The following is a 16300-nucleotide window of genomic DNA, read 5'->3' as shown; positions in this document are numbered from 1 at the left end:
CGCTGCTATGTATAGCACAGTCGATCAGACAATCGCAGCTTCAAGTCCCCTAAGGGGACTATTAAACACGGTAAGAAGTAAAAAAAAAAAGTAAAAAAGTAAATAAAAAAGTTTTAGAACAAATAATATATATTTTTTTATAAATCACCCCATTAAAAATAAAGCAATTAAAAAAACTATTAAAAAAATACAATATCGCCTTATTCGTAAAAGTCCAATTTATTAAAATATAAAAGAAATTAATCAGATCGGTAAACGACGCAACGAGAAGAAAATCAAAACACCACAAATACGTTTTTCTGGCAGCAGCAACATTGCAATAAGAGGCGATCAAAATATCGTATCTACCCCAAAATGGTATCAATAAAAACGTCAGTTCAGGGCGCAAAAAATAAGCCCTCACCCGGCCCCAGATCTCGCAAACTGACAATGCTATGGGTCTAGGAAAATGGCGATACAAGCAAATATTTTTTTCTACAAATTTCTGAATTTTTCTTCACCACTTAAATAAAAAACATATACAGGTGCATCTCACTAAATTAGAATATCATCAAAAAGTTCATTTATTTCAGTTCTTCAATACAAAAAGTGAGACTCATATATTATATAGAGTCATTAGAGTCATGATCGCCTCCATGCCACATTGCCGCATTGATGCAGTAATTGATGCAAAAGGAGCCCCGACCAAGTATTGAGTGCATTTACTGAACATACATTTCAGTAGGACAACATTTCGGATTTTAAAAACATTTTTCAAGCTGTTGTTATAAAGTATTCTAATTTACTGAGATAATGACTTTTGTGTTTTCATTGGCTGTAAGCCATAATCATCAACATTAATAGAAATAAACACATGAAATAGATCCCTCTGTGTGTAATGACTTTATAATATAGGAGTTTCACTTTTTGTATTGAAGGACTGAAATAAGTTTACTTTTTGATGATATTCTAATTTAGTGAGATGCACCTGTATATACATATTTGGTATCTTCATATTGTACTGACCTAGAGAATCATATTGCCAGGTCAGTTTTACCGTATGGTGAACATGGTAAATACAAAAACCTAAAAAAAAAAAAGGTTAAATTGCACTTTTTTTGCAATTTCAACGCACTGGGAATTTTTTCCCACTTTCCAGTGCATCATGTGATAAAATGAATGGTGTCATTCAAAAGTATACCTCGTCCCACAAAAAAAAACAAGCCCTCATACGGCTATGTGGACAGAAACATAAAAAAGTTTTGGCTCTTGGAAGAAAGAGAGGAAAAATGCAAACAGGAAAAACAAATGGAAAATCGACTGGGGGTGAAGGAGATATGACTTAAGCTACTTTCTAACTCCCCTACAAACAGTTTGGCTGAATTGCTTACATTTTTCCTTACATTTTTCATTCCCCATTTATATTAGATTGACAGCTTGTCCCACTGAAGTCGTCATACTTGATCAACTAAAAGTAGTTAGTTATCCACCTTTGGGGACAGTTTTTTTTTTTATTTAATTGGAGCTAAAAATCATTTTTTTTGTAATTGGGTTTTATTGAATTTTTTTTTTATTGTTGGCTGCAGAATGAGTTAGCTAAGAATCCATCAGTGAGATCATTCTGACTGGAGAGTTTGTAATTCTTTCGTCTTTTTTCTGAGCTCCTCTCAGCTGATTTATCTTCAACTCTGCTCTGATGTGGTTTGTCATTATAATTCAGCTCGCCAACAAAGTCTTTGTTAACACATTTTACTGCCAATACTGCTAATTTTTTAATGAAACCCAACTGCAAAAATTATATTTAGCCCAAAATACATGTACTTATTGGAAGTAAAAAAATAAGAAAAAAATTTCCCCCGAACGTGACAAACTTTTTTACGGTAAACCTCTCCCAACAGACCACTTGTTTATTAGGCCAGATTTCCTTTAAGAGACTTTTCAGTTCTATCATACGCTATACTGGCCTCTTCTTTGGGAGGATCAAAACTGAAAAAGACCACCTTTTATTTCTATGTGGGCGACTGTTTCTAAGAGATTTAACCTTCCAGAGTAGAAAATTTATAATTTTATTTCAAAAAAAATTTTCTTATGTTTTTGGATGGTTTTGGTGTCGTCTGGGCAAATATCACTGGCTCCTCAACCTGGGATTAGTACTAAATTGGAAGAATTTTATACACTTCTGGCTCTGTTTCAATCTGCAGATCATAGGCCTGCCAGAAGTGGAAGAAGTATTTTCAATCTATTGCACTACTTCCTCCTGTCCTGCGGGGGCAGCAGATAAATATCACAGTATTGGTCTAACTTTGTTGCACATCCTTGTGGGACAATTTTAAAAAGTTCACTGGGTGCAGTCAGATGAAACTTTAATTATGAGTCACTTCGCAATTCCATACTAACACAATCTAAAAGAGCAGACCCAGGTAAGACAACTCTTGGATACAAAGTTGGATCTAGAACATATGTTCCGTCGTCTCTTGCTTGTTTCCACTCTCACAGCACATAGGTGGGACGGGATGGAGTTGTGCGTATTCTTGTTCAATGCTGTCCATCAGGGCTTCCTCTGTGTCATCGTATCCCATGGGGGATGGTGCTTCTGTAGGAGCAGGACACATGTGTGACTGCCTGAGAGTAACAGGAAAATGCAGAATTTAATCAGAGGTAAAATGCACATGGCCGTGTAGCTTCCCACTTTGTCTTTGTAAGAGTACAAACAGAATTTTTAAGTAAAAAAAAACAATAATTTTAAGCATTTATTATAACTTTTTTTGGTGGTGTTGTTCCTGAGCATTACAAAAACCTATGATAAAACAGACAGAAAAATTCTATAGCCAGAATGTTGTGTATAAAAAAAAATAATGCCACTGACCTGAAAAATCAAATCATTATATATAGTACATTTCATATTCTAAAGGACCATGTCAGTTTTTTGTATTGTTCCCTCCACTAACCATCAGTAATCTGTGCACTAAAATACTTAGCCATCATTGACGTCTCCCGTTTACAGCGCTGCTCCAGTCTACTGCTGCATTATGTCACTGCAATTGTGACCAGCTGGCTCACACAGTGTCTGTCACAGACTCTCACAGAGTTACATTAAGGAAGGTCCGCCGTCTGAGCCGGCAAGTCAGAGCTGTCGTCAGATTATGCAGGAGAGGACCAGAGCAGCGCTGAAAACGGCAGAAGACAACAATGGCTAAGTATATAAATGCACACACATTACTGATGACTAATGGTGGGAGTGGTCCTTTTATATAGACTTTAAAGAAGGGGGTCCTAATCAGTGATTGACAGCCTTTGTTGTATGCAAATAGAGATAGATGTCAATCATGATTAGCACCACCCACTGAACTTCCGAGCCCAAAATTAGCAGGGAATAAAATATAAGAGGGACTAAGTCTTTTTTCACAAACCTATATACCAATCTGCTCAGCTGTGCAACATGCTGCTGACAGATTGTACAGCGTTTCCAGGCTGTCAGGTTCCCTTTAATAATAAAAATGATCTTGAGATCCCAAATAAATTGCTGTGTGACACAGTCCATGGATCTCTTGGATGTACCTTCCCTGCAATTCTTCCATTTACCGTATATAGAAATAAAATGTTATAGGAAGAATCACTGAGAATTTTTTCATACGTACATGGGTAAATTGTTGTTTTCAAGATCAAAGACCCTTGTGGTTCCTGGGGCCTAAAATGGAAAAAAACATTGTTAATATGTTGAATCACGTTGACTTTGGTAACCATTTGTGGTTGACATATTATCCAGAAAACACAATACAATGGGCGCTGATATGATCCAGTCGGCCCTAACAAACGGGCTGCTCTTCTTCAACGTCCATTTTATATTTAAAGGGGTTGTCTGGTGAAAACGAGTTATTACCTATCCATAATGGCATAACTTATTGATTGATAGGAGTCCGACTGCTGGGACTCGCACCGATTCGCAGGGGAAACAATTCTTTATCCCCGATGGGGAACTTTTATCACCATTAGAATTGAGCGGAGGAGCACATGCCTGACCAATGCTCCATTTATTCTTCATGGGGCTGCAAGAAAAAGCCAAGCCTATGTCAGCCCCTTAGGGATCGATTGCACCGGTTGTCGAACATGCGCATTGTCACATCATTCAAATAGAGATAAGAGTGCACCATCGGGGATAAATATTCCCCGACATTAGGACGTAGAATCCTTTTCTTCGCAATTGAATTTTGTAGATGAGTTACAAGTGTTGAGCATTAAAACGCTTGAAAATAAAGTAACAAAAAGAAAAGGAAGTAAAATTATTTTAGACTGTCAATCATACAATGAGGGCAACTGTCTATACGAGCTATAATGATATTCCTCAATTTCATGATGATATTGATTTTGTTATTGACTAGAAACACTTACATGTGGATCATTCATTGAATCTCCCTTGTTTGGTACTTAAAGAAGCACTCCTCCTCCTCCTCCCATCAAAGTTTTTATCCTCTTAATATATTGCAATCATCATATCATATGGCACTTTGTACTTACAATTGCTCATTTTGCCTTTCTACCCAGCTAATTCTTCTCTTTTCTCTGCTCTATATAGAAACAGGAAGTCTCTTGTCCCTGCAGAAATTATTCCCTTCTTCAACTCCTGACCCAGTTGCCCCACTTCTGCCTACTGCCTTTAACTTTTGCAGTGACTGAAGAGTTGAAGATTGGCACTCCATACATGAATATATAAGAAATATTGTATCTAGACTAATGTCACTTTGAAAAATGAAGGGTTTTTGCGCATAATTTGGCCAATTTATGTGTGCCCATCAACCACGACAAGGTCACCTTCGTATGATGGGAAACTACGCTACGCTACCACTGGATATGCCACTCTTGGGCTGTAAGCCTGTATGGACAATATGTCTCTGCTTGGGCTTTTAACCTACAATGTATGGGCTGGTAGAGCTAGTTAAAACCACCTGTGACTGAATGGGAGGGACACATGGTCAGAAAAAAGGCTGTCAAACTTCTAATAGTGTGAACACGTACCTGCTGCAATGCTCCAGGAGCGGGATCCCAAAAATGATTAATAGAAAAAAAGAGAGGGGTCGCTCACTGGTCTATTCGGGTGCTCTGAAGAAAAGAGTAATCTCAATTGCAAAAAGAACTTCGGCACTCCATACATGAATATATAAGAAATATTGTATCTAGACTAATGTCACTTTGAAAAATGAAGGGTTTTTGCGCATAATTTGGCCAATTTATGTGTGCCCATCAACCACGACAAGGTCACCTTCGTATGATGGGAAACTACGCTACGCTACCACTGGATATGCCACTCTTGGGCTGTAAGCCTGTATGGACAATATGTCTCTGCTTGGGCTTTTAACCTACAATGTATGGGCTGGTAGAGCTAGTTAAAACCACCTGTGACTGAATGGGAGGGACACATGGTCAGAAAAAAGGCTGTCAAACTTCTAATAGTGTGAACACGTACCTGCTGCAATGCTCCAGGAGCAGGATCCCAAAAATGATTAATAGAAAAAAAGAGAGGGGTCGCTCACTGGTCTATTCGGGTGCTCTGAAGAAAAGAGTAATCTCAATTGCAAAAAGAACTTCGGCACTCCATACATGAATATATAAGAAATATTGTATCTAGACTAATGTCACTTTGAAAAATGAAGGGTTTTTGCGCATAATTTGGCCAATTTAACTAGCTCTACCAGCCCATACATTGTAGGTTAAAAGCCCAAGCAGAGACATATTGTCCATACAGGCTTACAGCCCAAGAGTGGCATATCCAGTGGTAGCGTAGCGTAGTTTCCCATCATACGAAGGTGACCTTGTCGTGGTTGATGGGCACACATAAATTGGCCAAATTATGCGCAAAAACCCTTCATTTTTCAAAGTGACATTAGTCTAGATACAATATTTCTTATATATTCATGTATGGAGTGCCGAAGTTCTTTTTGCAATTGAGATTACTCTTTTCTTCAGAGCACCCGAATAGACCAGTGAGCGACCCCTCTCTTTTTTTCTATTAATCATTTTTGGGATCCCGCTCCTGGAGCATTGCAGCAGGTACGTGTTCACACTATTAGAAGTTTGACAGCCTTTTTTCTGACCATGTGTCCTTCCCATTCAGTCACAGGTGGTTTTAACTAGCTCTACCAGCCCATACATTGTAGGTTAAAAGCCCAAGCAGAGACATATTGTCCATACAGGCTTACAGCCCAAGAGTGGCATATCCAGTGGTAGCGTAGCGTAGTTTCCCATCATACGAAGGTGACCTTGTCGTGGTTGATGGGCACACATAAATTGGCCAAATTATGCGCAAAAACCCTTCATTTTTCAAAGTGACATTGGTCTAGATACAATATTTCTTATATATTCATGTATGGAGTGCCGAAGTTCTTTTTGCAATTGAGATTACTCTTTTCTTCAGAGCACCCGAATAGACCAGTGAGCGACCCCTCTCTTTTTTTCTATTAATCATTTTTGGGATCCCGCTCCTGGAGCATTGCAGCAGGTACGTGTTCACACTATTAGAAGTTTGACAGCCTTTTTTCTGACCATGTGTCCCTCCCATTCAGTCACAGGTGGTTTTAACTAGCTCTACCAGCCCATACATTGTAGGTTAAAAGCCCAAGCAGAGACATATTGTCCATACAGGCTTACAGCCCAAGAGTGGCATATCCAGTGGTAGCGTAGCGTAGTTTCCCATCATACGAAGGTGACCTTGTCGTGGTTGATGGGCACACATAAATTGGCCAAATTATGCGCAAAAACCCTTCATTTTTCAAAGTGACATTAGTCTAGATACAATATTTCTTATATATTCATGTATGGAGTGCCGAAGTTCTTTTTGCAATTGAGATTACTCTTTTCTTCAGAGCACCCGAATAGACCAGTGAGCGACCCCTCTCTTTTTTTCTATTAATCATTTGTGGGATCCCGCTCCTGGAGCATTGCAGCAGGTACGTGTTCACACTATTAGAAGTTTGACAGCCTTTTTTCTGACCATGTGTCCTTCCCATTCAGTCACAGGTGGTTTTAACTAGCTCTACCAGCCCATACATTGTAGGTTAAAAGCCCAAGCAGAGACATATTGTCCATACAGGCTTACAGCCCAAGAGTGGCATATCCAGTGGTAGCGTAGCGTAGTTTCCCATCATACGAAGGTGACCTTGTCGTGGTTGATGGGCACAAATAAATTGGCCAAATTATGCGCAAAAACCCTTCATTTTTCAAAGTGACATTAGTCTAGATACAATATTTCTTATATATTCATGTATGGAGTGCCGAAGTTCTTTTTGCAATTGAGATTACTCTTTTCTTCAGAGCACCCGAATAGACCAGTGAGCGACCCCTCTCTTTTTTTCTATTAATCATTTTTGGGATCCCGCTCCTGGAGCATTGCAGCAGGTACGTGTTCACACTATTAGAAGTTTGACAGCCTTTTTTCTGACCATGTGTCCCTCCCATTCAGTCACAGGTGGTTTTAACTAGCTCTACCAGCCCATACATTGTAGGTTAAAAGCCCAAGCAAAGACCTATTGTCCATACAGGCTTACAGCCCAAGAGTGGCATATCCAGTGGTAGCGTAGCGTAGTTTCCCATCATACGAAGGTGACCTTGTCGTGGTTGATGGGCACACATAAATTGGCCAAATTATGCGCAAAAACCCTTCATTTTTCAAAGTGACATTAGTCTAGATACAATATTTCTTATATATTCATGTATGGAGTGCCGAAGTTCTTTTTGCAATTGAGATTACTCTTTTCTTCAGAGCACCCGAATAGACCAGTGAGCGACCCCTCTCTTTTTTTCTATTAATCATTTTTGGGATCCCGCTCCTGGAGCATTGCAGCAGGTACGTGTTCACACTATTAGAAGTTTGACAGCCTTTTTTCTGACCATGTGTCCCTCCCATTCAGTCACAGGTGGTTTTAACTAGCTCTACCAGCCCATACATTGTAGGTTAAAAGCCCAAGCAGAGACATATTGTCCATACAGGCTTACAGCCCAAGAGTGGCATATCCAATGGTAGCGTAGCGTAGTTTCCCATCATACGAAGGTGACCTTGTCGTGGTTGATGGGCACACATAAATTGGCCAAATTATGCGCAAAAACCCTTCATTTTTCAAAGTGACATTAGTCTAGATACAATATTTCTTATATATTCATGTATGGAGTGCCGAAGTTCTTTTTGCAATTGAGATTACTCTTTTCTTCAGAGCACCCGAATAGACCAGTGAGCGACCCCTCTCTTTTTTTCTATTCTTCTGAAGAGTTGAAGAGTCATACAGGTAAAACTGACCTCCTGTTTCTACACAGAGTTTAGAAGGATTGTTATTAATCACGTGATGTCATAGACCTAAAGGAAAAGAGAAGAATTAGCTGGGTAGAAAGGCAAAATGAGCAATTGTAAGTACACAGTGCTGTATAATATGATGACTGCAATATATTAAGAGGTTACAAATTCTGATGGGAGAGGAGGAGTACTTCTTTAATTGCACCAAAGTTCAAAATTCACTTACTGGAATGTCTCTTTCCTTGAGTCCAAAGGCAGCATGCACAAAGAGTTAACAGAAGAAAACTATTAGATTAATTTAATCAGTTAACTAATTAGGCAGTTGTACCCCATAAAAAGTAGGAAGTAGAGAGAGACATCATATTTGAATACAGAAATGATTTTATTAGAGGGAGATTATTTGTGCTTCCTTTGGACTTAAGGAAAGAAAAATTACGATAAGCAAATTTTAACCTTCCTTATCGCCCTACAGGCCGCACACACAAAGGCATTGGAAAATCAATATTACACAAAAGGAGAAATTGTAGCACTCATCACCACTTGTCTGCCAAAGGCTAAAGCTCTAGCATCAGATATGTTTAGTCTGTAGTGTTTAGCAAATGTACAAGAAGAAGCCCCGGTATCTGTCCTGCATATTTAGTCCAAAGATATTTAATGAGGTTCGGCCCAAGACACAGCCATGGAACACGTAGAGTGAGCTTTAATTGGTGAAGTAAGTTATAAGCTGAGACAATAGACCCTTTGATCCATCGGACTAGCATTGATTTACTACCCTTAAAACCTTTCTTTTGGCCCTGAAATTGGAGAAACAAAGCATCTTCAGTGCAGAATTCTCTTGACCTGTCATGATACTGCTCTTTTCAGTGCATCTACCTACAGTAGTGTTCAAAATAATAGTCGTCCAATATGACTAACCAGATTAATCACTGTTTTTGGTATAAATTCTATTACCACATGTCAAGCCATTTACCAGTTGGTGCAGTAGATTCTAAGAAAACCAACAGACTCGGCATTCATGATCTGCAGGTTTTTGAGTCGGAGTATTTGAATTGAAAAGGGATGTGTTCAAAATAATAGCAGTGTGGAGTTCAATTAGTGAGGTCAATCATTCTGTGAAGAAACAGGTGTGAATCAGGTGGCTCTTATTTAAGGGTGAAGCCAGCACATGTTGTACATGCATTTCTCCTTAAAAGCCTGAGAAATATGGGTCTTCGAGACATTGTTCAGAAGAACTTTGATTAAAAAGTTGATTGGGTAAAACTTATAAAGAAGTGCAGACAATGATAGGCTGTTCAGCTAAAATGATCTCCAATGCTTTAAAATGGAAAGAAAAACCAGAGAGAAGTGGAAGAAAACAGATCGAAGAATAGCCAGACTGGCAAAGACTCAGCTAATGATCAGCTCCTGTGACAGTTATAAGACGGCTGTGTAAAGCTAATCTCTTAGCAAGAAGTCCCCGCAAAGTCTCACTGTTAAAAAAAAAAAGACATGTACTGAAGCGGATACAATTTGCCAAAGAACACATCAACTGGCCTAAGGAGAAATGGAGAAACATTTTATGGATTGATGAAAGTAAAGTTGTTCTTTTTGGGTCCAAGGACCACAGACAGTTCGTCAAACTCTGCATTCAAGCCACAGTACACTCTGAAGACAGTGAACTATGGTGGTGCAAGCATCATGATATGGGCATGTTTCTCTTACTATGGTGATGGACCTATTTACCGCATACCAGGAATCATAGACTAGTTTGCATATATTAAAATACTTGAAGAGGTCATGTTGCCTTACGCTGAAGAGTATATGCCCTTGAAATGGATTTCAACAAGACAACGACCCTAAGCACACCAGTAAACGATCAAAATCTTGGTTCCAGTCCAACAAAATTGAGGATTTGGAGTGGCCAGCCCAATCCCGGACCATAATCCGATAGAATACTAGTGGGGGTGACATCAAAAAGGCCGTTTCTGAGGCAAAGCCAACAAATGCCAAAAAATTGTGGGATGTAGTCAAAGCATCCTGGGCGGGAATAATAGTTGACAGGTGCCAGAAGTTGGTTGACTCTACGCAACATAGATGCAAAGCAGTTCTAAAAAACTGTGGGTATACAACTAAATATTAGGTTAATGATTCACAGGAATGCTAAATCCTCAAAAAAAGATGGACACTGCTATATTTTTAGAACAGCCCAATGTCAGTTTTTTGTCATTTTCTGTAAAGTAGCTAAAAATTATATACATTTCTCTTCATGTTTTGAATTAGAAAACATTGTGCAATGTTCCCAATGCATGGAAATAAAAACTAGTATAAAGATTTTGTGTTTAACTCGTGTTTTTGAACACACTGCTATTATTTTGAACACTACTGTACCTTCTATCCATGGTTTTGAGGATCTAGATAGAAGATAGGTAGATGAATATCTTGATTAATATTCCTTTCTGATGACACTTTTGGTAAAAAATAGGGGACAGTCCATAAGGAAATGCCATCGAGTTTTATTCTGATGTAGTTTTTTTTTACAAGAAAGAGTTTATAATTCTGATACAAGTTTGGCTGAAGAAATAGCTACCAGAAAGAAAATTTTAGGTTGGCTTCAAGTAAGGATTCAAACGGAGGGTCCACTAAAGATTCAAGTGCTATGGATAAGTGGCAAGTTGGTAATGGGTACCTGACAGCAGGGCATACGTTTTTTTTTATAGCTTTAAAAAAACAAGAGGAGTACATTTATTGCTGAAAAATGAACCTTCAAAGTGTTTGGTTGCAGCCCCGTTTGAAATCCAACCTGAAGAAATTCAAAAAATTTTGAAACAGAATGATCAGCAACTTCTTTATCTTTATTATTGGTAGCCTTGGAGTCCACCAGAAATCCTAAGAAGACAATAGACTGAAAGGGGATTAGAGCTGATTACTCAAAATTAATTTAAAACCCATGCAGCTGAATAACCACCAGTGAACGACTGAGATGACAGTTCAAAAGTTCTTTAAAGGCGGCTCTATTTAGCCAATCATGTAGATATGGTATTATATAGATCCTCTTCAATATAAGAGCAGAAGCCAAGATAACCACCAGCTTGGAAAAGACCATGGGAGGAAAGGGAGACAAGTAAATTGTAAATGATGAACAGTACCTTGTATTGGAACTGCAATACTAAGAAATACATGGAGATATGCATCCAACAGATCTATTGTTGCTAAGTCTCCTTGCTAAGGAACGTTCAAGAAAGACCTGATTGTTTCTATTTTAAAGTGCTTTGTCATAACAAATTTGTTGAAGTAAGTCGATCTACTATTAGTCTCCACTTGTTTTGTGACTTTGGTACTGTAAGTGACGCGCCCCTGGGCCTGCTGTGTCGCGCAGCGTCTCGCGCACGGGGGCTTACCCGGAACAGATGAGGGTTGTAGTCTCCGAGTGGCGGGGACCCGGTCCGAGCCCAGGGAGTCAAACTCAGTGTGTGGCAGTCTTGATAGGTGTTATTTGAGTGTCGACTACGCCACCCGTTGATTTGCAGCTATGGAGCTGCCGCTGCAGGGCAGACCGCTGAGGCCGGTGTAGAATTGTGCAGCGTGATAGTATAACCCCCAACGGGAGGGGTATGGCCTCAGGGCAGCCGACGTGGAAGATGGGGGTAGCAGGAACCACTCAGAGACGGTGCGGTGTAATTCAGGGTCTTTACTGGTAACAACGATAGACCCTCCCGGAGTACTTGCTAGCGAACGGGGCCTGGTCAGTCCTTGAGCAGATGGGATCTCCCCTGGCCAGGCGGAGTTGTAGGCCTCCCAAACTGACTGTACTCTTCTGGCTACCTTGCTAGAAGCGGATATAAGTAGCCCACGTCCCTGAGTGTGCCGTGTGGTGCTCACCCGTATGGCCGGTGACTCGGGGCCTTCTAATGGCTTCCGCTCCACGATGGCGGTGCTGGTCCCACGCGTGTGACCTTGCCTTCGGGTTTCTGGGCCTGAGGACCTGAAATCCCCTGCCGGTCGGCTTCTGCTGCTGGGTAAGAGTTAGTCCCCACAGCCTCGGACGCCGGGTCCGGTAAGAAAGCTTCTCAGTCAGGGCGAGCTCTGCAGCTGCCAGCCCCTGACTCATAGTAGTATTGCTCCCACTGAGCTTCTGCTGTTTCTTCCTATGACTGTTTCTCGTCTCTACTCTCCTTGACTCCTCACCCTGCCTCAGCCCCGGGTTTATATAGGGGAAGTTCTTCCCCTCCCAAGACTGGGCAGGAGGTGTGGCATGCACAGGATCCCTGACCAAAGGACCTCCCACCTGCTCTCAGACATAACATTACATTACTGTGGAAACAAGACCCCTGGGGTGCCACATAAGGACTGTTTCTAAAGCTCCTTTCTTTATGAAATCTTCTATTAGAAGAATAATGTGAGACTTTTCTTCAGAATCCAAGAGAATTCTGTCTGTAGGCATGAACTTTTGTTCCGGGGATTATTCTCTGTGTATCCAAAACCTGAACCAGCAATCTGAGTTAGTCTTTTCCCAAATAGAGAATTTTAAGTCTCGCCCCTACAGGAGGGATGGCATAAAAATTCTGTTTGTTTACTCTTCGCGGAGTTCTTTTTAAAAGTGGACGATGCAAACATTTTGGTCCTGAATCACTTTCTCTGATCATTGAAGAAGTTTTTTCTGTTCTTCAGAGAATTTCTCCCTTGAAAATCAAAAGACCCGAGACTTCTGTTTCAATGAAGACTGAAGAAAAGACATTCCTTTGCCATGTGATAAGGATTCAAGGATAGACTTCAACTTGGGTCCATAGAGACTTGAAGGCTGGAAAGGCAAAGAGCTGAAATTATGTTTAGATGGAATGTCTCCTGACCAGGGTTTTAGCCGTAAGGCTCTTCTGGCTGAGATGGTGAGAGCAAGGCTTCTAGAGGAGAGTTTATTGGTATCTAAGGCAAAATCACAAAGAAAATCTGAGGTGGAGTTCATCCTATCCAAAAGTTCGTTCTTGAGGACCCCATTTCAATATCTCTGGAAAGCTGGCTTAGCCAAATTCTTAGTACACAAACTACAGGAACGGACACTATCTTCCCTTCCATTTAATCTTTAAGAAGATTAGATTCATCAGCCGCACATATTGAACTTTTCCCAAGAAATGCCAAGGTCAAATCAACATTGGAAAGGTCTTCACCAGTCTCCAAAAAAAGATAAGACCTGAGAGATAAATGGCTTTAAATCTTGCTCCAACATCAAGTTTATTTTCCAGATGTTTCTAATCTGCCTATAAGAGTTCATTTAGGACCGGGTAGTGTGGAAAAATTCTCTTTTCATTGATAGGAAAATAGAAAAGTCTTTCCTTCTTTGGTCTTTTATCTTTGGTGTCTTCTGACTCTAATGTGAGTTTAACATTTTTTAGTAGAGATGGTAATTTGTTCTTAAGGAAAACGAAGAGGACATTAGAAAAATCTTCATTAGATGAATCTGAAAGGAGCTCACCTCAGATAAAGACTGAATTTCTGAAACCAAATGGTGAGAATATGATGCAGGGCCAGATCTGTGAGCTTTAGGTGGCACTAGAGTTCTATTCCTTTTCCTCTCTGAAGAGGAAATTTGCATATTTAATTTCCCAGAGGAGTATTGCAAGGCTTAAAAACCTCCTCACATTGGCATGCCAGGGTTGGCATGCCACTCTCCACAAGAAGAAACATTACTCCTTGGATCCCGGTCAGAAGCCTCTGACTAAACCAGATCTCACAATGTGCAATGATGAGAGGCATCACCTCAAAACACTGTGTCTGCAAAAAGAGATTCTGGTTTGGCTTTTATTTTAAGTCATATGGCAAGGCTCGTTAAAGGGTTGATTTTGACTTATAGGATTACTACTTCCAATAAGTGGCACAAGAGTTCAAGTCCTATTCCTGTCTGAAGAGGCAGTTTGCATATTTATTTTCCCAGAGAAGCATTGCAAGGCTTAAAAGTGTCCTCACATTGGCATGCCAGGCTTGGCATGTCACTCTCCACAAGGAGAAACGTTATCCGTTGGATCCCGGTTAGAAGCTGAAGAAAATTCATCAAAGGTGTCAGAATTGAATTTTAGACCAATTGAAGAACTGTCTAGCTTTAGACTACATAGGAGTTTCTTCAGCAGAACTTCATAATTGACAAATATCTTCTTCATTATCCTAAGGTAAAGGTTGTGAGCTATATAAGCATAAGCTAAGCTTTAATTTACATTTTCTTTTTGAACTACTAGAAGAGGACACCTATAAGAAACCACTAAGACTTAACGAGACCCAATCTCTAAATAATAAAACAGAAAGACCTGTATCTATGAGACAGAAGGTACCTTTCCTGCTGTTAGCATCGCTCTTCACATGACATATTTCTGGTTGAAGAACATGGAAATACTACTGGCCGAACACGCACTTACTCGGACTACACAAAGATAGTGCCACGATCATGCACCTGACATATAACCTGGCTTGACTAGGATGGTGTCCGCCACTCCAACTTACATATCGGTGCTGCCAGATGCCCAAGCAGAGCCGCACCATGTGGTAATTCTTGTATTGGAAATGGTAAACCATGCTGCGCCAGGAACACAACTAGGATGCCGCATAAGCGATAGAAAGATAGGGTCCATGGGGGAGAATTAATACTGTCCTAGAAGGAAAAAAACACTGTGTCTCCCTCTACTTCCTGCTTTTTATGGAGTGTGCCTAGTTAATTAGTTCATTGATTACATTAATCTGTTTTCTTCGGTTCTAGGACATAAATGTTAACCCTTTTTGGCAGTTAATCAATACCCCACTGTATTAAAACGGATAGAAAGCAAAATGATTCCTAGCCAAGTAGAAATTAAGAAAGATAGATACATTTTTACATGATAAGCAAGATTTTGACAGTGGAAAAATCTTTCAGTGGAATGGGAAAAAATTCAGAAAGAACGACTAAAAAACAAATGTAGGAAGTAGAGAATAGAGTAGAAAGGACTCACTGCGCTTGGCAATACACTGATTGTAAATTCTGCTCCTGATAATGATGTCACTAATGTTATTAATCATCGTCTATCAGTGTTATCCAAAAGACTCAACTTCTATATGACTAATTGTTTTCATTACACTGAATGTGAGACAGATTCTTACAAACAACGCGCAAAATTAATTTAACCCATTCATATGCGATGAGCCTGCACCTTTCCGGGAACATGACAGCTGATCTGTACAGCTGTTGTGACGCCTCTACTCTCGACAGAGCCCCTTTAGTTTTGAGTTTACCCTGGGTGATGGGGGACTCGGTGTCGGGTCCCGTAATGAAGAGATGGGATGTAGCCGTGGCCCGGACCCGACCCGTGCTCAGGGCCGTCACATGAAAATGAAGATGTTGTGGGCTTCTCCGGGTTGAGTGGCTTATTTTAACGACTACGCCACCTGTGGTGCCTGGTGAAGGGTCACCAGCGCCGCTGCAGTCCGCTGACGCCTGGTGTCATGGCGGCCTAAGTTCTCACTGCTCCCCACAGGCGGAGCAAGGCCTCAGGGCAGAGGGACAGGATAGATGAGAGATAGTAGTAGAGGGAGATGGGCGCCGCATCCCGCGGTGTAGCGCAGAATAAGCAGTCTGGAGGCCATAGGGGTGAACTTCCAAGGCTTTACTCACGTACCTGGCAAAGGAAGGCGACTCCCTGCTCCCCGCGGAGTCCTGCGGTCACCAGGGACGGGGGTCCGACAACCTCCAAGTAAGTCCAGCATTCAGTCGCGACCTTACACCAGAGTGTTCCTGAACTACAGACCGAAACCTTTCCTGTCCGTGTGTACAAATAGGCCGGGTCTCCCTCTGAGCTCCTCTCAGAACAAGGGTACGGGTGGCAATTCCTTTCCATACGATACCCGGTGGGATCCTCTGGGCTAACCGGGCTTTCCCGTCCAGGACGTAGAGTAGCAAGGTCGGGTGTCGGGGGCCGGTACCCCTCTTGCAGCCGGAGTCCCTCTGAATATATCAGCATGGCGAGGACAGGTGGTGTACTCCGCTCCGTCTGCATCCTGCCTGGGATCCATTTGCTGTGGAGCTGCACTCTTAAGCTCCGGGCCTTCTTG

The 16300-nt window shown here is 40.9% G+C and overlaps 1 protein-coding gene across 4 annotated transcripts in view; it reads right to left on the bottom strand.

Moving 5' to 3' along the window:
• Positions 1-200: 200 nt before the first annotated feature.
• The window catches only part of LOC141258913 (uncharacterized), a 57215-nt gene continuing 41115 nt past the window's right edge, over positions 201-16300 (bottom strand). For 2 of the 4 annotated variants that reach the window (XM_073674163.1, XM_073674164.1), the window contains 2 exons: positions 3618-3667; positions 201-2601 (listed from right to left, as the gene is read on the bottom strand). In XM_073674163.1, coding sequence (XP_073530264.1) covers positions 2430-2601; positions 3618-3667 — 222 coding nt within the window. In that variant the 3' untranslated portion in view covers positions 201-2429. Of the gene's footprint in view, positions 2602-3617; positions 3668-8263; positions 8302-16300 lie in introns of those variants that run through there. The other 2 variants (XR_012318347.1, XM_073674165.1) reach the window with 2 other exon arrangements.

This window comes from Phyllobates terribilis, unplaced genomic scaffold (genome assembly GCF_046119375.1).
Source record: "Phyllobates terribilis strain yellow unplaced genomic scaffold, ASM4611937v1 Scaffold_3__8_contigs__length_932513732, whole genome shotgun sequence".
Classification (NCBI taxonomy): Eukaryota; Metazoa; Chordata; class Amphibia; order Anura; family Dendrobatidae; genus Phyllobates; species Phyllobates terribilis.
The sequence above is the reverse complement of the archived record's forward strand: the minus strand, read 5'-3'. Positions and strand labels throughout refer to the sequence as shown.